Genomic DNA, 24875 nt, shown 5'->3' on the forward strand with positions numbered 1-24875 from the left:
ATTGGGACCCATGATGGAGGCAGACTCCACCCAGGTGTCACCCTAAATGCTGAGCAAGTTTGAGGAGGCAGGAGCGCTGAGGAGGAATGGATTTTAGGGGTTACATATGGAGACAAGCTACAATTTTTTGTGTCCTCCCTATCTGGTTTGGGAGCCGCAGCACCTCATCATGTTTCATCAAGACAAATCCAATCTAATTTATTTAAGTGGAAACTAATTTTAACTAAGGGTTATGGGTGTAAAGAGAGTTTGGGCTATTTTTTGTTTTCCCTGAGTGTGCATTGGGCTGAGCTCTTGAGGGCTTCGGTTCTTCCCCTCCTTCCCAAACAAATGGTGCCCTGGCAGCTCCTCTTTGGACCCAAGGTTGCTTTCAGCTCATGCCTGTTGCTTTTGGCCCCTTGGACCCAGTCCAGAACCTCTCAATAAAGTGATTTTCAGATGCCCAGATGTGTCCTGTGGTGCTCAGAGGGATGGAAGGCAAGGGGTTGGGGATGCAGAATCACTGAGCCTACTGCTTGGGCTACAGCTACCCAGGAGGCTGACAGACTTGGAGGAGGGCAGGGCAGGACTGATAAATAGGAAGGAGGCACTAAGATCTGGTCACAGCCCCAGGGACAGGGGCTGGGGACTTTGACTAGGGAGTGGCCCCTGGGTCTCCCCTGATGCTACAGCATCCACTGCTCCTTTCCGCTGTCTGGCTAGTCTCTTCTGGAGACCCATACCTGGCCCCACTCCCACCTTACAGTCCCCAAAATCATCCAAGGATAAGAACCCCAAACCTAGTCCCCCCACTATATTCTATCTGGACCCCTACACTAGTCTTCTTTTCAGCCCACTAGCTGAGGCTGAGCCACTAAGCCAAAGGGCCCTGACATAGAAGATACATGGCTCTCATTCCAATCCTTTTCTTTGGGGTTTGGGATTTGAAAATCCACAGTGGATGTAGCTTTCTTCACATTGATTGACAATAAAGGCAGGCATGAAATATTCACCCAGGGCCACTCTCTCATACTAAATATTTAACACAACATTAGAGAAGGTTTTTCCCAGACTTCGCCAGGCACCGGCTGGGCGGCTGGCGCACTGCTCACCACTCGTTTATGACTAATCTGACTCCCTAGCCAGCGGCAGCACAGCAAGCCAGACAAAGTTGGGACACTGGCTTGCAGCTGGGCTGCCTCACCTTTGGGAAACTTCAGATACTCTTCCGGGAGTCTCTCTAAGGACTCCAGAAAGGTAGTCTTGACACCCAGCTCTGGCCAGAAAAAGAGTGGACTTCTTCAAACTCTTGTGAGCAGGCGGTGACTCTGCGGGTTGGAAGGGTAAGAGTCCCTGAGATTTAAGGGAAAGGATTCACTTCTCTGGGGAAATCAGGCAGTGGGGAAAGAAGTCCTCACTCCCACCCTTCTGGTGCTGATCACAGAGAGGAGGCAAGACCCCCATAGGTGAGAGACCTCCTCCTTCCCCCAATCCTGGGGGAGAAAAAGAGCAGCAGCTAGAAAAAAATACAATTACCCCCTCCCAGCCACCACCCTCGCCCGTCCCACCGCCCACCCCACCCCAACCCTCTCTCTCCTCCTTTGCTCGTGCTGTGATATGGAGAGAAGGGGAGTGACGAGAGAAAAACGAATACAAATCTGCAATTGATTTTCATAATGTTTCTGCGGTGTTTGCAAACCAATCGCCTGAACGTCCCCGATCTTACCTAAGAGAGAACCCCTCCTACGTCTGCGAAGTGCTCCGAACTGATATATGACAATATCTACTTTGGATCACGTGCTCAGGGAGAGAGACTAAGACGGATAACGCGTCATCTCGCCTTCCCAAATTTTCCCCCCTCGCTAGACCGGGTCCAAAACCTCCATCCGGAGCCGGCAGGAGAGGAGAACGATGTTTAACTCAGTCAACCTGGGCAACTTCTGCTCGCCGTCGCGCAAGGAGAGAGGCGCAGATTTCGGCGAGCGAGGGAGCTGCGCCTCCAACCTCTATCTGCCCAGTTGCACTTACTACATGCCCGAGTTCTCCACGGTCTCCTCCTTCCTGCCCCAGGCCCCCTCTCGTCAGATCTCCTATCCCTACTCGGCCCAAGTGCCCCCGGTCCGGGAGGTCTCCTACGGCCTGGAGCCAACGGGCAAGTGGCACCATCGGAACAGCTACTCCTCCTGCTATGCGGCGGCCGACGAGCTTATGCACCGGGAGTGCCTGCCTCCTTCCACCGTCACCGAGATCCTCATGAAAAACGAAGGCTCCTACGGCGGCCACCACCACCCCAGCGCCCCGCACGCAGCCCCCGCCGGCTTCTACTCCTCAGTCAACAAGAACAGCGTCCTGCCTCAAGCCTTCGACCGTTTCTTCGACAACGCCTACTGCGGTGGCGGCGACGCTCCCGCCGAGCCCCCCTGCTCCGGCAAGGGCGAGGCCAAGGGGGAGCCCGAGGCGCCCCCGGCCTCGGGACTGGGGTCCCGGGCTGAGGCGGGTGCCGAGGCGGAGGCTGAGGAGGAGAACACAAATCCCAGCTCGTCCGGTTCAGCCCACTCCGCGGCCAAGGAGCCGGCCAAAGGAGCCGCCCCCAGTAGGTAGCAGCGGCCGGGGAACGGGCGGGCAGCGAGGGAGGGAGTGAGAGAGGGAGGGCGGGAGAAGGGGGGAGGCAAGGGGAGCGGGGACGGCCTCGTGTTTTGGGTCAGTCCGGTTTTATGTGGAGTTTTATAAGCATTCAAAGGATTTTATTATAACCTACAAAGCCCTCTCTCCCAACGACTCGACTTTTTACGATGGAGAAGGGGTGGGGAGGGAGGGAAAAGGGCTCTTTGGAAAAGCCGGGTGAACCCCCCTCCCCCGTTATCTCCCTCGGTCTGTGAAATTTTTAAGAGCGCCACCATTGCGGGCGATATTAACTTTGATCGTGAACTTAGAGGAGCATTTAAGGAAGGATGGGGAGCCGGGCTGCCGAGGAGTGGGAAGGAGGGGAGGGGTGGAGGGGGAGAAAGGGGAGGGCGAGGGAAAGACAGGGAGAGATCCAGAGAGGGGGAGAGGTGGGGGAGAGGAGCAATGGAGCAGAACCTGAGACCGGAGAGGCAAGCCAGGGCCGCTATGATCCTTTTTAAAACTAGTTTTGAAAATGTTCAAACTATGTGTTCGCGGGTCCTCCAGCAGAAACCCAAGCAACTCTGGGGTCAGCGGCGACAGGGGAATGGGGCGAGGCGCCGCAGGACTCCACTGAGCTCCAGGCGGGGGTCTGGGCGTTTCTCCTGGGTACACGGCCTCGGTGCTGGCCTAGAACTGCGGTGTGGAAGGCGCGGCCCCGCGGGCGTCCCGGGGCGCCAGGGCCCCGGAAGCGGCTCTCTGGTGTCCTGGTGCCTGCTGGCCGGCTTCCTCCCCGCCTCCCCGCTGCTCTCGCCAGATCTCACTGCTTCGCGCCTGTTCTCAGCTTTCCCCCCAGATTTCTAGGAGGGGGGAGGCTGGGCTTTCCGAACCACTGGGAGGGCGGCGCAGGAAGGGCCCGAAGGCCGAGGGGGAGCAGACAGGGGGCCCGAGGGCAAGCACGTGTCCCCGGAGGGCTTTCCTTCTGTCCCAAACCCTGTCAGCCAGCCGCGGCTCTCGCCTGAGGACTGGGGACGAGGTCGCGCAGTGGCCGGGGGTCGGGACCCGCTAGACCTGGCAGGGGGTCGAGGCTTGCCCCGGCGCTGCAGCTGCAAGACAGCCAGCCGCCTGGCGGGAGGGCTGCCAGCGGTGGGCTAGGAGAAGGGCCGCTGAGCGCTCAGCGGGCTGGGGTCGCCCAGGTCTCACGTGTCTCTCTCCCCCCTCTCCTCGCACTTGCCCCCTCCCCTCCCTCCAGACGCCCCCCGCACCCGCAAGAAGCGCTGCCCTTATTCGAAATTCCAGATCCGTGAACTGGAGCGAGAGTTTTTCTTCAACGTATATATCAACAAAGAGAAGCGGCTGCAGCTGTCCCGGATGCTGAACCTGACAGACCGACAAGTGAAAATTTGGTTTCAGAACAGAAGGATGAAAGAAAAAAAACTGAGCAGAGACCGGCTGCAGTATTTCTCGGGAAATCCGCTGCTGTAACCTGCAGACGGGCCCTTTTGGGGGCGGGGGGAGGGGAAATTTATTTTATTTTATTTTTATTTTTTATTTTCTAACTCGTCTTCTTTCCGCGGGTGGAAAACTGGACTGTGGCCAGGGGTGGCCCCCGCCGCTGTGGCCGGCACTCCATTCCGGAACCTCCTGGACCCTCGGTCTGACTCTCGCTGTGGGACGGGGACCGGGCCTGAAAAGGGGGTGAAGGGAAGTGTCTGATGCACGGCGAGTGAACACCGTTGGCGCCGAGGCCAAGACTTTTATTTAAAAGAAAACACACCTCGGCGACAATGTCTTGCTGCTGCTCGGATTGGGTGGGGGAGGGGCGACAGTAGTGAGCGCCTGAGCCGAACAATCCACGAACTAAAAGCCTTCCCTTGCCCAAGTGAAAAGATCCGCTAAGACAGCATGTCTGCCAGCGGAAACTTCTAGGGCTCCCCCTCTACCCCGCCCCACCTAGCCCCACTACTTTAGGGGGCAGCTAAATGTGATCCTGCCTTGCTGTGAAATTTCTGTACCTTCGACCTGGTGTTAGGTGTGCAAAGTCCGTGTCCTACCTCCGTCTTCGCCAAGGCCCCGCCCGAGCCTTGTTGTTCTCCCCGTGAATGTGTAGAACCTTCCTTTGAAATTTCTTAACCGGTGCATTGAGGTTTCTAAACCTTTTTCCAAGCAGTGCCCCCACTTCATGGATTTATCTATAGTCTATGCAGTCTTTACCTCTTTTTTTTTTTCTTTTTTTTTTTTTTTTAAGAAAAAAGAACATTGGGGTGGTGGAGGCAGTAGGGAGATGGGATTGGGCGCCTCCCGCTTGCTGGGGCCTGGATTTTTGTAAATAAATTTCTTTCCACCTGGAGGGGAAAGGGGGACGCCCCCAATGAGATTCAAATCACCCATCTCTCCTCCTATGCCTGAGTGCGTGTGTACATGTGCACTCCCCACCCTGCCCCCTTCCCAGAGGGATTGCTGTGAAAATTTTTTTGGTGGCAAATAAAGATTAATTTCATTCTGTTCAATATTATGATTTTATTTGACCCTTTTATTAACCCCTCTCCTCTTAAAATCCTCCATGCTCCCATGGCGGCGGCGGCGGAGGAGGAGGCAGGAGGGCAGAGCCCAGCGGGTGAGGACAGGCAAGCAGAGGTGAGATAGGCCGGTGCTGGCCGGCCTGGAGCTACTCTCCGCTGGCAGGGTCAAGAGTATGGCCGTAGTTTCCTCACATTCTCAAGCTGAGGACATTCCATAGCTACTCTGAAGCTCTCCTTTCTCATGTGCAGCTCGAGCTGTGTCCAAATGCCCAGCAACACTTTCTGTTTAAGTACACGTTTGTTGTGGAGTTAATTGTAACCATCATCGAATTTAAATTTATAGGAATTTTTTTGGCTCCACCGCCCTTCTGCCAGATGTCTCCGTCTGTCGCAGTTAAATGTGTAGTGTGAAGGGTAGTGCTTTTTTTTTTTTTTTCTCTCTCTCTCTCTCTATGAGAAGTCTGTATTGGAATTTTTACACTGTTTTTAAGAAAGGAGGGGACAGAAGGAGAAACCAGTCCCCTCCCTCTCCTCTCCACAGCTCCTGGGGGTGGGAAGGTGGGGCCTGGCTGCTTTCCCTCTGGCACAAATGGTCAGGCTCTTCCAGACACAACAAGACGCCTGTACTGGGGCCACCCTGATGTTTATACATTGGGTGTCCCACAGTAGAAAGCCCCAGAGATTTGTTTTGTAGGGGTTGGCACTGGGGATGGAGATGACCTGTGGGGACAGTCACCATACCCATCTATATTTGCTGCAGGTTTCTTCTGTATAAAGATAATCATGGCCCTTGCAGTGCTTTCAGTGAGGGCACTTCGTTGGTCTCTGTTTCAGATTCGTTATTTGGGAGCAGAGGTTCGGGACCACTTATCTCATCTTTCCCCTCTCTTTTCTGTCTTTGTATAATTCAAAGAAAATGTTTTTGTCAATACAATTCTGTTGGATGAAAGGAAAAAGCATCATAACTATCAAATCTAGGTTTTGTCATTTTTGATGGTAAGAATCCCTGCAGTTTTGGTATCTAAATTTCTAATTTGTAAATGTGGGTCGGGTTGTGAGACAGGATTTGCAAACTAGGGTGTATATGCAGCCCACAATTCCCTCATGTGCCCATGCACAAACGTTTTATTTAACTCGGTGTGCCTACGGGTGCACATAAGAAGGAATATTATTTGTATGCTTTTGTCTGTTGTATGGAGTAAACCTGACCACATGCACATCTAGAATTTGTGTCTCTGTGGTGTGTAACCACTGGCAGTGTTTGTTGAGTGTGGGCAGGAATGCAACTGAGGGGCCTCTGTACATTTGTGTGTGTGTGTGTGTGTGTGACACTTCTCCAGGTATGATGTTTATCCACTAGCCACATTAGGAAATATTACCCTGCTGATCATGTTTCCTGTAAAATTAGGATAGAGGAAACTCTATAAGATGAACCTATTTATAAAGCAAAATATTAGCCTCCAAATGCCTGATTTTGGAGAAAAATATTTAAAACCCACAGGTACCACTTTCTCTGCAATGTGCAGCCCAGAAATGCCCTCCGCTCCAAAAGAGAGTTCTGCTGGATGAGAGAAGGTCATCATGAAAGAAAAACAAAGGCTTCTGTGACCCAAGCCAGGAATCTGCCAGTCCTTGGTGACCCTCTAAAAAGGAGGAAAAAAGGTTTTTTGGCCGCAAACAAACCCACCTTCGGTCTCCCAAGGTGTCCAACCCCCCTTGCAGGTCAGGGGCACTCTGGGCTCAACCTCTTGGGGTAATCCTCTCCAGCCGCAGCACTGCCCAGGAACAAAAGATCCTCGTCTAGACGCTGCCATAAAGCACCCCCCCCCCCCGCCAATGTCTCTAAACCCAGTTTCATTTCGACCTTAACGACTCAGTCTGGCCTGTATTAGAAACCGCTTCCGCCCTAAATAGTAAACAAACCTGTAGTGGAGGGTCTTGGTTCTCCCAACACACCCCAGACCCTCACCTCTTCAGCCCCTTGCCCCACATTTTTCCTCTTTTCTCCAGCCTTTCTCAGCTCCCAGCTCCCCAGCCCCTTTCCTCCCCACCGCCCCCCCACAGTAAATAAACCTGAGGCCGAGTTCAAAGTTTCCCGGAGCTAAGGAGGAATGCTGGTTGTAAAAATCCAAGTTTATAGCGCACGTGGGAGTTTACAAGGGTATTAAGTGGTATGGGCTGAGTGAGCATTCTGGGCCCCTCCCCCTCCAACTATGGGCTTTGGGGGTGCAGGAGGAATCAAGGGCACTCGAAAGGAGAAATGGGTTTGGGAGTAGCCTTGAGTTTGGGGTTTCTTTGTCACTTAGACTCTTAGGTGGCTGAGGTTTGGCGATGCCAGGGCCCCTTGTAAGAAGACTCAAAACCCCTGCCAAGCACCTCTGAGAGAAAGCCCCCTGGCTCTAGATGTCCCAGATGGAAAGATTGGGGAGCCCTGTTTTGGGGGAGGAAAAGGTGCAAACCAGGTGTCTGAAAGGTGAACAAAGTTGGGGATACCTAGAGCCAGTTATCAACCAGAATGAGAGAAGCTACCTTGGGCTAATTTCTCCAGTGGGCTGAGAGCAGAGGGGGCTCTTCTCTTAAGGGCAAAGAAGAACTTTGAACTTCAAGGGAGTCAAGGGCACCACCCCTTCGCTTTCCCCGCCTCTCTCAGGAATCCGTAGGGCAATTGTTTCTGGGCCAGTATTCCCTGAAGGGGGGAGCCACTGGGGTTTTCTGGTGCCCTAGGGTTGGATAATGCTGTTTGCTAACCCCTCCCTACTCAGAGCCCGCCAGAACCAGTGCACGCGACTGCACTCTTTATTATTCATATAAACCTTTGGAAAAGGCAACGCCCGGGAAGTTTTTATAACTTTGTTTGGCATAAAAATTTTACAAGATTCCCCATCCCTTAAAAAAAAAAAAAAAAAAGTAAGTTTTCGTCTTGCCATAGGATGAAATCACAGGTCTTTGAGAGGCAGAGGTGAGAGGGGCTCTGCAGGGTGGCAGTGCAGGGAAGGGAGTGTATGGAGCTGCCTTTCTCTAAGGCAAAAAGGCTTGAAGGTCTGAGTCAGTCCTTCCTGAGGCCCATCTTGGACTCAGCTTTGGAGCATCTTTGGACAGAGTCCTGTCCACTCTGTTCTTGTACACTTACAAACTCTAAAGGTTTGGACAATATCAGCATGACAAGACCTTCCCCCATCACACCCTCTTGTTCTCATGTGGGCGCTACTCTCTCTCTCTCTCTCTCCACACACACACACACACACACACACACACACACAGACACACACCTCTCTGCACAGCCCCCCTCCAATCCACTGCACAAAGCAAAGACCCATAACCTTGACTCAGATGCTGATTTGGGAGGGTCTCTGCACACACAGCCCTGCATCCCGGCCTGCCGCCTGTGAAGTCAACAGTGGGTTTGAAGAAAGAATCCAAAACACCAAGAAACTCCTGCCCAGAGGTTGCAGTGGTTGCAGGACCAAAGGAGACAGAGGGCCCGCAGGGCTGCAGTCCAGGAGCAGAGAACAAAGGCGGCCATGTGGGAGATGGCCTTGCCCACGGATGACCCCTGGACCTGCCCCTCAACCTGGGACTGACAGAATCCCATTCGCTCATTTCCCCTGACTCCAGCCTTGGGAGCACCAACTGGGCTCAACTTTGGGTCATTTTAATGTTTCAGCTTTGGAGGTCAGGACAAAGATGGGACAACTTCCCCAAAGGCAGGCCTGATAGACAAGCCTCCTTTGGGGTGATGGAAGTGAAAATACATGACCCCTGAATCCTGGCACTTCAAGAAGCCATCAGCATTAGTGTGGATGTGCCCCAGAATCCGATTTTTCCTCCCTCTAATGGCGACTGCTGTGGCCTGGCTGCTGGCAGCTGGCAGCCCTACACTTCGCCTTGTGAGGAGGAGCTGAGCTAAGGCCGTGGGCGGGAGAAGGTCAACTCCAAGCCTTAGCAGCTGGGCTAGGGAGGTATGCGACTGAGCCTGGTGCTGTCCCCATCACCAAGCCCAGCACACCAGAGAAAAATAAGAAAGGCTAGGAAAGAAAGTCAGGGGGAAGGAAATAATTGGAGAGAGAAAAGAGCAAAGAATGAATTGTATAATAAAGAAAGAAGGAAATTAGGAAATTAGAGATATAAGGAAGACAATTAAGAAAGAGAAAGGATTGGAAAAAGAAGGAAAGAATATATTACAGGCAGAAAGGAAGAAAAAGAAAACCAGAAAGAAGCAAATAAAGAGAAAACAGAAGGATGAAACAAGAAGGAAAGAAAGAAGAGAAGAAAAAAAGAAAAATAGAAAAGAAAAGAAAGGAAGCAAACAGAGATCTTTGAAAAGGAATTTAACTGGTAAGAAAGGATCGGTATTTTTCTCCGGAACAAGCCAGCCTAACCACAGCCCCGACTCTAGCTGGAAACCTGACTTACTGGGGGCAACTTAGAAGCAAACCACTAAAGTGGGGAGCAGGGCCTGCCCCTAAGACATCCTCCCACCCGTCTCCTCCCCACAAAGCTTCTCTCCGAGGTGTCTTCGGTCTGGTTTCAATTCAGGGGACAAAATTAAATAACTGGCCAGCTTCGGCAGGCCCAGGAAGCAGTCAGACTGGCACGGGTTATCAGAATTCGGGATTCGGAGATCTCAGACAGCACTTTGGGTAAAAGTGAATATTTGTGGCTGTGTACACATATTTAAGTGTAAGTTAGACATGTGTATAGATGCTGAACTCCGTAGCATCTGTGTGCAAGTGTGTACAATGTCAAGATGTGACAGATTCTGCTGGCCGAGCTACCCCGGGGGCTGTGAGGTTCAGAGTAGACCAGAGGCCCCGCTAAGCGTCCTCAGCCTCCTACCTTCCTCTGGTACCTGTTTGAAAATATTTTTCTTTTCTGGGTCTCTGGGCATTCCGAATTTTGCCTGGAATTTCCCTGCTCCCAATTCAGCTGGGGCAGAGCCTGGTGCTAGTGAAGAAGAAAAGCGAATCTTTTCTTCAAGTTTTGGGAAGAGAAGGATTTATCTCGGCCTCCAAAGCAAAAGGAAAAAACCTGCAATCTCTGGTGTGATTCTGTTTTCTCTTTGCTTAGAAAGATTTCAATACACACACTTTATTTTTATTTTATTATTTAACCCAAAAGGGAAAGACATTTTTCCTTTTTCACTTCATCTTCAGAATTTCCCAGTTGACTTTCTTAACCTCTTGGGGAAACTCCGATAATTTTTGCTGGAGAAACCAGGGTGCTTCTGGGGTGTGTTGAGGGTTACAGCCAGGAAAGCAACCAAGGTCCTTTTTTGTTCATTGAGCATATTTTCCTTCTTCTGCTTTCACGTGGGGACCCCTAGCGCCCCAGCCCTTGGGCTGCCCTGTGGAACCCGCTGGATCCTCCCAGAGAATTCATAGAGCTCCTGAACCCTCCTCCTCTGCACTGCGCACAGTCCCACAGGCAGAAGGAGGCCCAGCCCCGTCCTTGCTGCCTTTCCAGGATCTGGGTACCCGGGAAAGGAGAAACCGGTCAGGGCACTGGCCCTGAGTGGGATTTGTCAGGTCGTATGCACAGCCTGGCCCCACTGTGGCCTGCAGCCCCTGGATTTTCATGTTCCCAAGTTGAGGTAAGAAGGGGGAGCCCCAGACTTAGGCATAGCCATAGGTCTCTCGGCACCCTCGGAAAGTTGGGGAAATTGATTAATAAGAGTCCATATGTGGATGATTCTAGCAACACAGGCCTTCCCTGGATCCTAATCCAGTTGCCAAGGGCACAGGCTGAAGGGTCTTGGTCCTGTGGGGAAGGGCGGTAGGTGCCTGGCAGTGGCGGCAGGCGGGGTGGCTGTGGCGGCCCGCATGCCTTTGAACGCCAGGCCCGGACAATAGGACGGAAACAGCCTTTGCTCGTGGCCTCAGGAAAGACCGAGCCCAAGGGGGCAGGGCTGGGACCCAGGTCCCCACAAATGCTCCCTTCGCCAGGCTCAAACACTCACTTTTTCCTTCCTTTTACCTCCACTGAAGCAGAATCCCAAAGTCTGTGAAAACCCAACAAGTTATTCAGGTCTGTGTCGTCCGAGCGGGCTCTAGTTTAACAGCTCCGGGTTTTCGTTTATCTTGTGTAATTAGAGGCAAACATTTGTCCCACCGGGGGTCCCACTTAGGCTGATGAATTTGATTTCTTTTTTCATTAATGGGCCGTGTTTATCATACTTCTAATTATTTCAACTTTAAACACTATTCGTTCTTGTGAGGAGGCGGGAGTCGAGGCGGGAGGCTCCTCCCCGGAGTATTATTTTCATTAATGATGGCAGCGACTCTGTCCTCTCCCTTGGCTAAGGTGAGAGGTGGGCTTGGAAAGAGGTTGGGTGGTGGCTCCCCTGAGGCCAATGGCTCTGCTCCCTGTCTGCTGGTTCCCTAGGCTAGGCCTTGTGGCTTGTCTGAAGTTTATCTCCTTCACCCTTTGCTGCCCACTGCTTCACCCCCTCCCAAGCTGGGCTCAAACCCTTTGCGGTTCTTCCCTGGAAAACTTTCTCCGATCCCAGCCTGGCCTGGCCTGGGCAGAGGCTCGGGTAGCGCTGTCCTGGCCCCCAGCTACTATCACCTAGAGGAAAAAACAGAAAAGGCTGAGGTGGCCAAGGGGCACTTGGCCGTGGGGAAAAGGATGCACCGGACTCCAAAATGGGGGGTAAGGGTAGGGAACTGGAACGCTAAATTCCTGGGAAAAGCACACCAGGCAGGAAAATAAAGGAGACGTGAAAGAGGGGGGAGGGAACCCCCAAAGTCATATAATTCTCAATTGCTTTGGTATTTAATTTCATCGTCCCATAAATGAGAAAATATCAGTTCCCATACTAAATTTTTATCCCTGACTGATAAATATGACGGGAAATTTTCGTTGGGTCCTCGTAAAAGGGAACGGTTTCGATCAAACTGGTGGGGAAAGACTAATGCAGATAATACAAACAGAGTGGCCATAAAGTCTCGCCCGTTTCCCGCGGGATGGGCGGTGGGACAAATGGCTCCCTGGATTGACTGCTGCCGGGACTGCCCCAAGTCTGGGGCCTAAACAGCCTAACCTTGCCCTGGATAACCCCCATGCTGAGGCCACGGTGACTCTACAAATGAAAACACAAAACCATTTCAAATCTCCCCTGGCCGGTCATGCAAGCAAATCATACACTACACATTTCCTTCCAGTTTTCCGGAGGTTCAGGAACCCCTGTGTCTTCTCTTTCCACCCCTGGATGAGGAAATTCGGCGGACTTCTTTCTGTGGTCTTCTAGCCGCAGCGGGCTTGGGCCTCCCTGGAAGCGGTCTAGCCTCCTCACTCCTCCACGCCAGGGCGCTGGACTCCAGTCCTTTCCCCGCCAACCTCCAGCCCTTCGGAAAGTCTAAACCCCAGGCTCTGTCCAGGGAAAAATGTGGGGCGACCAGAAAGACAAGTTGTTCTCCAGATTCCGTTTCCTGAGGAGGGGGTGAAGAGTTTAGTTCGCTTTGAAAGAAGGCGATGGAGAAACGGAAATAACTATTTGAAAAATACGGTTCCCCTTATTTCTTCCTTTTATTTAAAAGCAACCACAAAAATAGACTGGTCTGTCTTCTTTCAAACATGCTCCCAGACCATGCGCTCTGCAAAGGATGCCTCTCTGGGTCGGGTTTTGTTGTGTCTTGTGTGCTGGTTCCCGTGTCATACGTGACTCCTCCAAACTGACTGAGGCTCCGCAGGTTCCCTCTTTCTTTCCCGGAATATTCCCTGTTTTAGTGGGGGCAAGGTCAAGCGGAAAGCGAGGGCCGCCAGGGCCTGAAATAAAGTAGCAGAACCGGCTCCAAGGCCAAAGCCTTGTGGGCCCCTGAGATGGTGACCCAGGAGCCGCCCACCCTGCCAGGCCCAGGCCGCAGCTCTCGGGTCGGGGATCGGGTGCCTCTGGTCTCTGGCTTCCTCTTTCTCCTACGCCGCGTCCATTCGGAACCTCCTTTTCCGAGCAGCCATGAAGTGACCGTGACCCCCTCCCTGGCCCACCCTAGAGGCTGGAGATTCCCCGTCAAACCCCACAGGAAACTTGCAACTCCACCAACCTCCAGCGCCGCGGCCCCCAAGCTTCCAGCCCCAAGGGCCAAGTCCGGAGAAAAGAGGAGGCGGGAGAGCAGAAACTTTAGTCCTGTTTGGGATTCCTTAACTTTTTTTCCCCTTTCTCTGCTCACCAGATCCCCCCACCCCCGCCAAAAAAAACCTCACCCCACTCCCATCTCCAAGGGAAGAAGCAGGAGCCGGGGCCGGGGAGATGAAAAGGGGAGATGCAGAGTGGGGAGAAGTACCTGATTCGTGTCTCGACCTTTTAATTTGAATTTGACTATTTTGAGCCCCGGGTAGCCTCGCTCTCACCCTCTCTCCTGCATTTTCCCCCTCTCCGCCCCCTTCTCCCCAGGAGTTACAGGCTGGTTACTGGATAAACAAACCCCACTCTTTCCAGAACCCTCACCCCCATCCCCCTCCACCCCCCTACCGCCCCTGCAGCCCGGGGGGCGCTTCCTTTGTTCGCCGGGAAGGGCTCCGGTGCCCCTACCCCGAGGCAGCTGCTAGGTGGCGCTGTTACTCCACTCTGCGCGCTCCGCCTGCCGACAACTTGACCCCGCTGACGTCACGGCCGTCTGAATCATCAAGGCCATTTTCAAATCCCATTGGTCTAGCCGTCACATGGTGAGAACCGAATGCGCGGATAATTATGGAGCTGATATTTCCCCCCCTCCCCTTCTTTTTCCTCCCTCCCCTCCAACCGCGCCCCCCCTCCCGGATGGGGGAAAAAAAAGATGTCAGCTCCTCCGCTGTAGTATTGCTCCTTAAAAACCCCTCTCTCTGAAAATGACATGCCCTCGCAATGTAACTCCGAACTCGTACGCGGAGCCCTTGGCTGCGCCCGGCGGAGGAGAGCGCTATAGCCGGAGCGCAGGCATGTATATGCAGTCTGGGAGTGACTTCAACTGCGGGGTGATGAGGGGCTGCGGGCTCGCGCCCTCGCTCTCCAAGAGGGACGAGGGCGGCAGCCCCAGCCTCGCCCTCAACACCTATCCGTCCTACCTCTCGCAGCTGGACTCCTGGGGCGACCCCAAAGCCGCCTATCGCCTAGAACAACCTGTTGGCAGGCCGCTGTCCTCCTGCTCCTACCCACCTAGTGTCAAGGAGGAGAATGTCTGCTGCATGTACAGCGCAGAAAAGCGGGCGAAAAGTGGCCCCGAGGCAGCTCTCTACTCCCACCCCCTGCCGGAGTCCTGCCTTGGGGAGCACGAAGTACCCGTGCCCAGCTACTACCGCGCCAGTCCGAGCTACTCCGCGCTGGACAAGACGCCCCACTGTTCCGGGGCCAGCGACTTCGAAGCCCCTTTCGAGCAGCGGGCCAGTCTCAACCCGCGCGCCGAACATCTGGAATCGCCTCAGCTGGGCGGCAAAGTGAGTTTTCCTGAGACCCCCAAGTCCGACAACCAGACCCCCAGCCCCAGTGAGATCAAGACCGAGCAGAGCCTGGCGGGCCCTAAAGGCAGCCCCTCGGAGAGCGAAAAGGAGAGGGCTAAAACTGCCGACTCCAGCCCAGACACCTCGGATAACGAAGCGAAAGGTAAGGCCGCCTGGGCCGCGGGCGCTACTGGGACGTTCCGGCACTTGGTCTTCGCGTCCGGGGGAGGCGGGCAGGGGAGAGGGTTGGGCCCAGGAGGCCCCAGACCATTTCGGGAATGCGACCCTGGCTTGTGGCTAGTGTCTGCTGAGCTCCAGGCTGGTGGCGCGTCACTTAGCTGGGGAAGGTAAGCGGCGACGTGGAGGTGTCTGCCCGGCCCCGGCCATGGGTGCTAAGGCGGGGGCGGTGCGCACCGCTGGCAGCCTGCAGGCGCAGTGTGCTGCCCCGGACGGGTGGCTGCTCCCAGGCGCGTGCTGGCTGTGGTTTGCTTTCTCAATGCTGGTGTCCTGGGGAGCTCATGTCCCCCAGCTCAGGTCAGGGGCTTGCAAAAAGCCTAAAATGGCGATCTTGGGCCAGGGACTAGGGAAGCTGGGGAGATGGGGGGGTTCTCTTTACTGCGTTTTCCCAGTTGAAAATTGTTTCCTGCGAAACGCGATTTGTTGTTTGTGGGTCTGATCTGTGCGTGCGGCTTGGGCTCCTGCGGCTTTTGGCTCGGCCGGGGGCCTTGGGCAGCGAGGCTGGGGCCGGAAGAGGTGGAGGTGAAGGGCTGCCGGCCACGGCCCTCCCTCCTCCAGATGCCTGGCTTGGATGGCGTTGGAACAGGGCATTTGGAATGTTGTAAGTTTTCTGTTTCCTCTTTTAATTTTTCTTTTCCATTTTTTCTAGTTAAATTATCTTTTTTCCTTGGTTTCCAAAAGCAGCTTACAAATGAGTGGTTGGGAAATTTCTGTGTGCGTGGCAAGAGGTTTTCTCCTGAAAGAGAATGTGGCTTTGGTTGGATTTCACTGTAATTTGGGTTGAGAGAAAGCCCAGCCAGAGTTCAAGCTCAGGGTTCAAGATTCATTTCTGCTGTAGGAGCTGGAGGCCTTGGGGATCTTTCTCTGATACTTGGGGAAAGAATGTGGAGGAAACGGGAGCAGGGGAGGGAAGCTGAGGGGAACGACTTCTCCTGAAAAGTTGTAGCAAAGAGCCTTAGAAAAAGGCCCAACTAACGGGGAAGAATAAACCTGCTCCCCACAACACCGGCTACTGGTGACAGAATATAAGGGGCTCATTGGGTATAGAGGCAGATGAAATATTGAGAGTGGAGCAGGCTAGGGGCGGCCTGGATCTCCTGGTGCTTTGTATATGGACGCGACGCACACGCATGCCTACGGGAGACCTGTGCCACACTCACACACATCCATGTCGCATGCTCCTTGCACACTCACACATACCACTCACACATGCACGGGCACTCTTTTGGCGGGCAAGGGCACAGCCTCATCCTCTTGGGTCTGCAAAGGTGGCCTTGGCAAATCATCCCCATAGACACTGACTGGAAGATGAGCACTGGTGTGTTCATGAGGGGGAGAGTGAGGCGCCTACAGCCTCGAAGCCTTTCCAGTGGCACGTGTGCAGTGTGAAGGTTTACTCTTATACCCTCTCTACTGACCCTGAGCTTGGTTAGGGAGCAGATTTGAGGCAGGAAAAGCTGCATTCTAGCCCCACCAAAAGCAAAGTCAAGGTTAACAAGTTCACCTCTTAACTCGACCTGCACCCATTCCCATAGGCTCTCCTTTTCCTCTAGCTGTCCCCACAGCAACCTAATCCCTCCCACCCCAAGGAATCCCTCTTACCCTGTACCCTGTCTGTGTCCTTCTTTCCCCTCCTCCAATTTTGATGTCTCCACCAGTCCAGAGGCAAGAGAGCTTTTGGCTAAACTTCCCCATTTATAATTTATCTTGTCCCCCTGCCCCACCAAACCTAATAACCTCAGTAAGAAAATAAACAGGACATAGTTACATGTGGAGAGCCTGTAAACAATCTGGCAAGAAGCTGCAGGTGCAGAGACAGGAGAGAAAATTCGAAACATTCAGATTTTTTAGACTGCAGCCTCAAGTTTGCCTTTTTTGTGTGTTTTCTGGTTCCTCTTAGGCCCCCGCCCCACCCCACCCCCATCAAGATAAGATCCAGGAATCTGGCAGTCTGATTTGGAATAGGGAAGAGAGAGAGCTCAGAGCCATCAGCAGAGTCCTTTGCTGGGTATCCTCTCAGGTCTTTGGACTCTGTGTTTTGCCCTTAAAAAGATGGCCAGGTTCCCTTCTGCTTTTTGAGAAGCAGGGCTGGTCCATTTCAGTAAAAATGTGTGTCAGGGAGAGAGGCTGTCAATAAGATCATGGGAAATGCACAGTATTCTATAGCATCTCCTTACATAAATAGACACATGTACATATCTGTGTGTGTGTACTTACGTGTATAGGTGTGTGTATCTCTGCAGGTATACATGTGTACTTGCAGTCATACACATCTATGTATGCACAGACTGGGCAGGGGGTTTCTAGGAGGCTGCATTTCCTCAGGATATGTCTCTCCCTTGAGCTTAGGTCCTTTGACCAGGAAAGTTGTTTGAGGACCCTTTAGGATACCCCAGCTCTGTTGTCCCTGACCTCTGCTGCTCTCACAAGCTCCCCTGCCTCAGCTACACATACCTGGGGGAAATGATTAAGAGAGGAAGAGATGGCAATGGGAGACCTAAGGGAGCAGAGTCACTTTGTGGCAGCTCAGGTTGGGGTAAGAGCTAGGGGTCCAGTGCAGGGGCCACTGCAATGGCCTCTGGCCACAGATCCTAGAGCAAAGTCCCTCCACCAAGTTGAAACAGGTCAAAGCTCTCTGGGAATTTATCTGGGCTGTGGGTGGACTCTGCTCTGGTCTGGGGCCTGGAAAATGCTTTTCCTTCTGGTTGGATTTTTCCAGAGCTGGAATGGAACACAGAGAAGGGGGGACCTGGCAAGATGTAGGGAATCTGCCAGGGTCAGCCAGCTGGGGGAAAGCGAGGATAATCAGGATCTTTTAGATTAAGGTGGACTTGGGTAATTTAAATTTATTAAACGCTTGGAGGCAAGAACTTCCTCCCTTTATCTCCCTAAGTCTAAGCCCCAAAGAAATTGTAAGAACCCTGAGCCTAAGAGGAGCCCACTGGCCAGGCCCCTAGGGCAAGAGCAGCTCCCCTATGCTCCCTCAGCCACCCCACAGCAGGCTGGCAAAGGCTGCAGCGCTGAGAGGGTTTTCGACTTCGAGGGATACTTATGCAAATAATGTTATTTTTAACAGAGGAGATAAAGGCAGAAAACACCACAGGAAATTGGCTGACAGCAAAGAGCGGAAGGAAGAAGAGGTGCCCCTATACTAAACACCAGACGCTGGAATTGGAGAAAGAATTTCTGTTCAATATGTATTTGACGCGAGAGCGCCGCCTGGAGATTAGCAAGACCATTAACCTTACAGACAGACAAGTCAAAATCTGGTTTCAAAATCGCAGAATGAAACTCAAGAAAATGAACCGAGAGAATCGGATCCGGGAACTGACCTCCAATTTTAATTTCACCTGAGCGCGAGGCCTCTCCTCCTCCCTTCCCCCGCCTTCCTTTCCCCGCCCCTCCTCCCTTTGTGCCTGGTGATATATTTTTTTTCCCTCCCTGAGTATAAATGCAACGCGCCTGCAAAAAAGGCAAAGACCTCAGACTCTCTTTCCAAGGGACCTATGGTTCGTGCTGCGAAGATGCTTCCACTTAAAGCATGAGAAATGGGGTGCCGGGTTGTGGGGTGTGGTGTGTGCCCTCATAGATGGGGGTGGGAGTGTGGCTGGTGTGTGTGTCAAACCCTCACTCACCCACGCACTCACACACAGCATTCTGTTCTCCATGCAAAGTTAAGATCGAATCCACCCGCTTGTAGGGGAAAAAGAGGAAAAAAATTAACCAGAGAGGGTCTGTAATCTCGCAGAGCACAGGCAGAATCGTTCCTTCCTTGCTGCATTTCGTCCTTAGACTAATAGACGTTTTGGAAAGTTCGGCTAGTGTTCATGTGTTTGTCGTAGCACCCAGAGCCTCCACCAAACCCTCTCCGTGTCTTTACCTCCCAGTCGCTCTAAGAATCTGCTTGAAGTCTCGTATTTGTACTGCTTTCTGCTTTTCTCTCACCCCTCCCAGCACCCCTACATCCCCCATCTATTAACATCTCAGAAATGTCATCCAGAGGAACAAAAAAATTAAAAATAGAACATAGCAAAGCAAAAACAGAATGCCCCCCCGCAATGTTGCCCTGTCCCTGTCTGGGAGTTGTGTTATTTAAAGATATTCTGTATGTTGTATCTTTTGCATGTAGCTTCCTTAATGGAGAAAAAAATCCTAATAAATTTCCAGAATCATAATCCTCAAACGGATGTTTTTTTTTTGTTTTTAGTGATTTTTAGCGACACCCCCTCCCCCGAACAGGCTGAGTGTGTGGATGTGTGTGTTTTGTGTTTGACTCATCTCCTAGAGCCTTTCTAGAACGTCTCTTGGCGGGTTTAATGTAAGTGAGAGACCATAACGTTGATTTAAATATTATCCAGGTGACCACAATAAGTCAAGGTCATAAAACAGTAATGTCAGGACGGTCTTGGTGCGCGCGAGAGGTGGATTTTATGATCTGCAAATATAATGTGGTGCTGCAGTAAAAGATGCATTTAAAGGTGACTGGAGGAGGGAAAGAGGCAGAGAGCAAACTGCAATCTTGAGGAGCAGACGGATCTGATTGCCTGGGGTGCTGGGCTGGGCGCACCCCACTGCTGCTGGGGGTCACCCAAAGAGCCCCCCACCCATCCATGGAAAGGAATAAACTTAACCGCTGGAGGGGCATGAGGAGCTCAGCCCCCCCAACCTCAACAGCAGCTAACAGAAACGCCAGGAGCAGCAGGAGGAGGAGGCAGCGACAAGGTAAGAGAAGCGGTTTCTTGTTCTTTTCTTGGCGGCGGAGTGGGGAAGAGTGGTGTCCCCAGGTGCCCGGCGTCCAGCGGACAGAGCCTGGAGGAAGGTGTTTAGGGCATTTGTGCTTGCCGAGAATCCAGGCTTTCCTTGTGGCCGCTGGCAGCGGAGGGCAGCGACTGGGAGCTCCCTCTCCTCCCCTCCCCGGCCCATTGCTGTGGGAGTTCCACGGTTAAAGGGATAAACTGATGGTTTTTGGCTTCTTTATGTTTTCGGGCACTTTGGGTCTCCTCGAGGTCGACACTCTGGTCTAGGTGTTGCTCAGTCTGGTCGTCTGTTGGTGGGGGAGGGGGAGTACAGCGGGTTGAAGCTTGAAGCTTAGGTTTTCCTGCTTTTCGCTGGTTTGGGTATGAGCCTCGTCCAGCCTCTTGTTCCCTGTGCTCCCTGGCTATAGGGTTTTGCCAGGCAAGTGGCCTGATTGGAAGTGGCTCCAGAGCACAGGGCTATGATTCAGCCACCCACATTCGCTGAGAAGCCTAAACTGAGCTGAGAGGGAGAGGATCAGAAGGAGTCTAGGAGAAAAGAGCAGGAGAGCCAGATGGACAAGACAGGGGACCCAGCTCCAGAGTGGAAGGAAGATCCAGCTTCCCCCAGGGCCAGGGACACATGCAAGGGAATAGCTCCACTGCGGTGCTGGGGGTGGGGCCGGGATTTGGCGGCCAGCGGTCCCATTTCACCAGCTTTTTCCTGAGCGATTTGCTTAGACCAGAAACTAATGAAGGCAGTCAGACCCCCTACCCACCCAGCAACCCAAAGTCTACTCTCTAGTCCTTAGGGAGGTTGTGGGGGCGGAAAGGGGGACGGGGCTGAATTTCTTCCTTCCCCAACCCCCTTCCCTTCTCCTCCGGATAGATGCAAAGCTGAATCTCCCGCCCTGCTCGCTCAGCTGATCTGTGGCTTAGGTAGTTTCATGTTGTTGGGATTGAGTTTTGAACTCGGCAACAAGAAACTGCCTGAGTTACATCAGTCGGTTTTCGTCGAGGGCCCCAACCCACCTCTCCCACTCCTACCTTCCCCAGTGGGACTGCCCCCATGCCCCCTCCCAGATAGGGCAAAGTGGGTGCAGACCAAGGAGGGCAAGCTGTGAGTGGGGTTGCAGAACAAGTCTGGAGAACCCTGCTTTATGCCGTCCTCTCCTCAACCTGTCCCAATCCCTGTGACTAAGGGAGAGGAGTTTTTCCTGCAGCTATTGTCTCCTGGGCCCAGCTGATGGAGACAGACAAAGAGGGTCCAGCCAATTCCAAGGAAATTCAGGAGTTTGAGTAAGAGGTGGCCTGGCGGGCCAGCTTAGTTGGGCAGCAGGGTGGAGCAGAATCATTAGCAGAGAGAGGAGCACAGAAAGAGAATAGGGTCTCCGGAATGGTTAGCCTCTCCCACCTACCACCTCCAGTCGACTGGGGCTCGAAATTCCCCTTAGAAAAGTGGGGTACCTGGAGGTTCCAAGAGTTGGGGAACTCTGAGTGCCAGCCCAGCCATTTCCCCTTCCCCTTCTATAGCTCCAAATCCAGGGGAAGGACATGTTTGGGGTGTTGGTAGGTTAGAGAAAAACCATCAAGTCCAAGTAGAACCCTTCACACACGCACATGCAACTGGGAAACATCAGGGCAAAAACCTGACTCTGGTCTCTGTTTAGTCGTCTGTGGCCCATAGGCCTCGGTCTCTGGGACTGTGACTGTCAGGCTGTCTTTGCACTATGTGGAAACGTATGGGTGAACAGAGGCTGCCCGTGCCCACCATTGCTATGTTGGTGGAAAGGTTGTTGGCTGATGCCAGGGGGAGGAGGGGAAGAGAATGGGGTAGAGGAAAATCTGAGCCCTGTGAAACTTTGCAAAGATTCTTCTAGTCCTTTCCCCCCTCTGGTTCTTCGATTCTGCCCCTGGTTGCTACAGAGAAAGTTCTCAAAAGAGGTTTCTTTGCCTGCCTGCGGGCAGAGTGGGGGGGGATAAATGGGGGAGGGGTTAAGGAGACTGAAGAGATACACCCCTGTTCTCAGAGATACTGGGGAATAGAAGCCAAAAGAAGGTCAGGTTCTTGGTTCTCTTACTGTGAAATTATTATGATTATTAAAACATTATAAATTTCTAAACAGGGAAACAACATTATGTCCCTGTAACAAAATGTATACAGAGTTCTATATTCTCACAGTCATCTGCTGGGAGGGATATATGTGACCTTGTATGAGTGTAGGCTCTGTGTCTCTCTCCCCTAGGCTCTCTTAAATACCCTGCATGTATTTATACACACACACATTTATTTTCCCCTCTCTCTTATGCAAACATATTTGACTGCTAAGGAAGCTGGAGGAGAAAATGGGAATAGAGTTTCTTGTCTCTCTAGCTGAATTGTTGGTCTGTCTATCCCCCATCCCTTTGTGGGGGAAAAAATTTCTTCTCTTGGAGAGAAGTATTCAAACCTCTCTATGGCTCCCAGGGAAATGGGGAAGTTTCCAGAGAGGCAGGCCAGCTGGTGGGAGGCAGGCAAGGGATTCTCCTAGGTTGGGAGCTCCTAGCAGCCTTTGAGTCTTCAGGCTGCCCCAGGCACACAGTCAGTTGGGGTAAAGGGTATCCCAGGCAGGGACTGGGTGCTCAGGAGCATTTGGCTTAGAGATAGAGTCCCTGATGGGCCGAAATTCACCAATGAACGACTTCTGTGCTTTGAGTCTCTGTGGCCCCATTTCCGTTTCAGAGCTGTTGAGCTTATGTGTGGGAGGTCATAGAGCCAGGGGTTGAGATGTCCCCTCCCCAAATCCAGAGAAATGGAGTGAGGTCTCATAGGGCCAAGGTGAGGGCCAGTCTGATGGTCAGAGTCCATCCCCGGCCGGAGGCCGTGGATCATGGCTAAGGCGATGGTAATTATTTATTCGCTTCGCTGGAAGGGAGTCTTCAGGAGGAACAGCGTGAAGAGAAGAGAAAAAAATTACCTCTCTCGTCTGCGGATATTAAGATGGATTTTTATTTCTTAAAGGACCCTCCCTGCCGAGAGCGCATAAGCGTAAACTTAATATATGCTCCGCAGCCCAACTCCAGAAATCGCAATAAAAGTTAAAACCTCCCCTACCGGTTTTTTTTAATTATGATATGGGAAAGAGGAGCAGGATTTATAGAGCTGAACTCTCAGTGTGTGAGTGTTTGAGACTTGCGAGAGGAGGAAAAGGCAAGAGCTCGCCAAGGCGAGCCTTGGTCTCTGAGATGTCTCGTCGGCTGCTGGGGTTCCGGCTCAGCCTGACAGATCCGCTGTGGCCTCTCTGGGACCTCGCCCCGGCCCACGGCCTGGCTTCGGCTCGGAGATGCAGCCCTTCCCGAGAACAGGTGAAGAAGGCGGCGGCAGCGGGGACTGGGGGCTGCGGGTGGCAACGCCAGGGCTCAGGGCTTTGTGTGGGTCGCGCAGGGGGCGAGGTTCGAAGTCCTGGGCCGGGCCGCAGCCCGAGTGTGGCCCGGACGGCTGCGTGGCCAGGAGGGGTGTCTAGGCAGGGCGCGAGAGCACCGACAAGGTGGATTGTGTATGGACTTTGGCCGCAGACAGAGCAGAGCGGGCTCCCGGGCTGTGGCCGGCGGCGAGGCGGGCAACCGGATGTTGAGTCTGTAGAAAGGACCTTGAGGTCCGCTGGGTGTTTGGGCTGCCGTGGGGGCGGCGGCCCAAAGTGTGGAGCACGCGGCGCACCGGGCGCGGTGGTCAGCGTGGGCGAGGCAGCAGGCCTTGCACACCTCTGCAGCTGCCGGGCCGAGTCCGGGACGTCTGAACTGATGCCGACCAATGGTCACAACATGAAAAATAAATGCAATGGACGGTCTTTCTTTCTTTTCTTTTCCACGTAAGAGGTCCTTTCTTTTTTCTCTCTTTCGGAGATACCTGGATTTGGTCCAGAGCAGGTTGCCCGCGGGAGGGCCCCGCGAGCGGCAGCGCGCGAGGGAGGGAGAGAGAGGGAGGGCGAGAAGGAGGGAGGGAGGGAAGGAGGGCGGGCGGCGGCGGCAGTGGTGGCCGGGGCTTCCCTCCCCAGGCGGGAGGCGGCTGTCCTGCATCTATGGCCGTGGGGAGCGGAGGAGCAGGTAACGAAGGCGCTTCTGAAGCGGGATTGGACCAAACCAGAGGGACCGAGTCTTCTGGGTCTCTCTGCCTGAGGCCCTGGAGGGAGAGAAGGTAGGGAGATCGGCGCCCGCCGGGCCTGGCAAAGAGGCCTCGGAAAATGTTGAACCTGTATGTGATCTCAGGCTCACACTCATGTTGTGGGTCTGTCTGCCTCAGGAGATGCGGTTTGCCTTTCTGTCTGAGACGCCCCAAACCCTGAGCTCTCCTTCCCAAGGCTGGAAAAAAAATCGGGAAAAACGGCGGAATTTGCACTTTCATTCATTGGGTTCTCTGCAACTCAGCGGGGCTGGTTAAGGCGCCCCCAAGTTGGAAGGGCGCTTTGCTTCTGTTTTCTGGATGCAGAGTCCTCTGACTCCCTCTGCCACGGGCTGAGTTTCCGGCTCCAGGTTCGCGTGTCGCCCTGAGGTTTGAGGCCAGACAGCTCGCAGTCGGGCAAGGAGGGCGGGGGAGAGACGAGCGGCTCTGGCCCCTTAATTGTACTTCGGGCCCGTATTGTCTCTCCTTTCGCCACCTCCGCTTCCTCAGTCTGGGCTCCAAAGTCACTGCAAATTTCCTTGCGACACATACATCACACAAAAGATCAGGTAACAAGGCGCTCAGGGCCATTGGGGCTCCGGGCAGGGCAGGGAGCGGCTCTAGCTCTGGGGCGGCTCCCCCTCCAGCCACTCCCAGGCAGGAAAACCAGACCATGTTGGGGGAGCCGGAAATAGCCCCGTTTGCTGCGGAGCGGTAGGGCGGGGGCGCCGGCGGGAATGCAGGCCCGGCAGGCCGTGGCGTTGAGAGGGCCACGTTCACAGGCCCTGGGGATTTCACTCCTGCTGGGCTTGGGGACCTGACTCCTGGCGTGTAGGGATCCCAGATACCCACCTGGGGTGGGGGCAGGACGCGGGTCTCCTCGCGGCAGGCCAAGAGAACTCAGTTTCTGCTTCCAGCGCAGGCCTTAGCTAGGAGGAGTTGTGTGTGGGTGTGTTTTTCCCAACAAAGAGGGATCAGGAGAGAGAAGGGGGGAAAGTAGAGGGGAACTGGGGAGGGGGCGGGGAGGGGGAGAGGGCAGTGGAGAGGTGAAATGAGCCCATTTCAGGGGGAGAAGGAAAATGAAAGCAAATGGAGTACGGCCTTCTCCGCGCAGGGCGGGTGCTGACGAGCCGGGAGCGGGCTCCCTGCCTGCGGCGGCCGGGATGGCCCGCTGGGGGCACGGGAGAAAGCCTGTTTTAAATTTAATCCGAACTTGACGGTGTGGATTGAACCGGAGGGAATTTAAATCAC

The 24875-nt window shown here is 53.5% G+C and overlaps 3 protein-coding genes and 1 long non-coding RNA gene across 5 annotated transcripts; 2 read left to right on the plus strand and 2 right to left on the minus strand.

The window, feature by feature from the left end:
* The first annotated feature begins 1776 nt into the window (after positions 1-1776).
* On the plus strand, positions 1777-6328 carry HOXC11 (homeobox C11). Of its 2 annotated transcripts, none has more exons than XM_023211281.2 (2): positions 1777-2572; positions 3836-6328. In XM_023211281.2, the coding sequence occupies exons 1-2, from the start codon at positions 1891-1893 to the stop codon at positions 4066-4068; spliced, it is 915 nt and encodes a 304-aa protein (XP_023067049.1). In that variant the 5' UTR covers positions 1777-1890; the 3' UTR covers positions 4069-6328. The 2 variants fall into 2 exon arrangements, with proteins under 2 accessions (XP_023067049.1, XP_023067050.1); XM_023211282.1 differs by having other exon boundaries at positions 1783-2576; positions 3836-5085.
* Positions 6329-12618: 6290 nt separating this feature from the next.
* On the minus strand, positions 12619-14188 carry LOC111541921. Its single transcript, XR_002731400.1, has 3 exons — positions 14145-14188; positions 13633-13752; positions 12619-12821 (listed from the first exon to the last, which is right to left on the minus strand). It is a non-coding gene; the product is annotated as an uncharacterized LOC111541921 (long non-coding RNA).
* HOXC10 (homeobox C10) lies at positions 13815-18936 on the plus strand. Its single transcript, XM_023210922.1, has 2 exons — positions 13815-14679; positions 17830-18936. Exons 1-2 carry the CDS (start codon positions 13929-13931, stop codon positions 18105-18107), a joined length of 1029 nt encoding a protein of 342 aa, XP_023066690.1. The 5' UTR covers positions 13815-13928; the 3' UTR covers positions 18108-18936.
* A 3653-nt stretch (positions 18937-22589) lies between these two features.
* On the minus strand, positions 22590-24537 carry LOC111541919. The gene has a single exon (XM_023210921.1). The coding sequence runs from the start codon at positions 23540-23542 to the stop codon at positions 22886-22888; it is 657 nt and encodes a 218-aa protein (XP_023066689.1). The 5' UTR covers positions 23543-24537; the 3' UTR covers positions 22590-22885.
* Positions 24538-24875: the final 338 nt, after the last annotated feature.

Source organism: Piliocolobus tephrosceles, chromosome 10, assembly GCF_002776525.5.
Source record: "Piliocolobus tephrosceles isolate RC106 chromosome 10, ASM277652v3, whole genome shotgun sequence".
NCBI lineage: Eukaryota > Metazoa > Chordata > Mammalia > Primates > Cercopithecidae > Piliocolobus > Piliocolobus tephrosceles.

What these genes read in the sequence shown, in the direction of transcription:
- HOXC11 (XM_023211281.2), top strand. Translation starts at nt 1,891, where the DNA reads ATGTTTAACTCAGTCAACCTGGGCAACTTCTGCTCGCCGTCGCGCAAG. An exon ending in GGCCAAAGGAGCCGCCCCCA is followed by an intron (nt 2,573 to 3,835) that starts GTAGGTAGCAGC and finishes CCCTCCCTCCAG; the next exon opens with ACGCCCCCCGCACCCGCAAG.
- HOXC10 (XM_023210922.1), top strand. Translation starts at nt 13,929, where the DNA reads ATGACATGCCCTCGCAATGTAACTCCGAACTCGTACGCGGAGCCCTTG. An exon ending in CTCGGATAACGAAGCGAAAG is followed by an intron (nt 14,680 to 17,829) that starts GTAAGGCCGCCT and finishes TATTTTTAACAG; the next exon opens with AGGAGATAAAGGCAGAAAAC.
- LOC111541919 (XM_023210921.1), bottom strand. Translation starts at nt 23,542, where the DNA reads ATGCAGGACAGCCGCCTCCCGCCTGGGGAGGGAAGCCCCGGCCACCAC.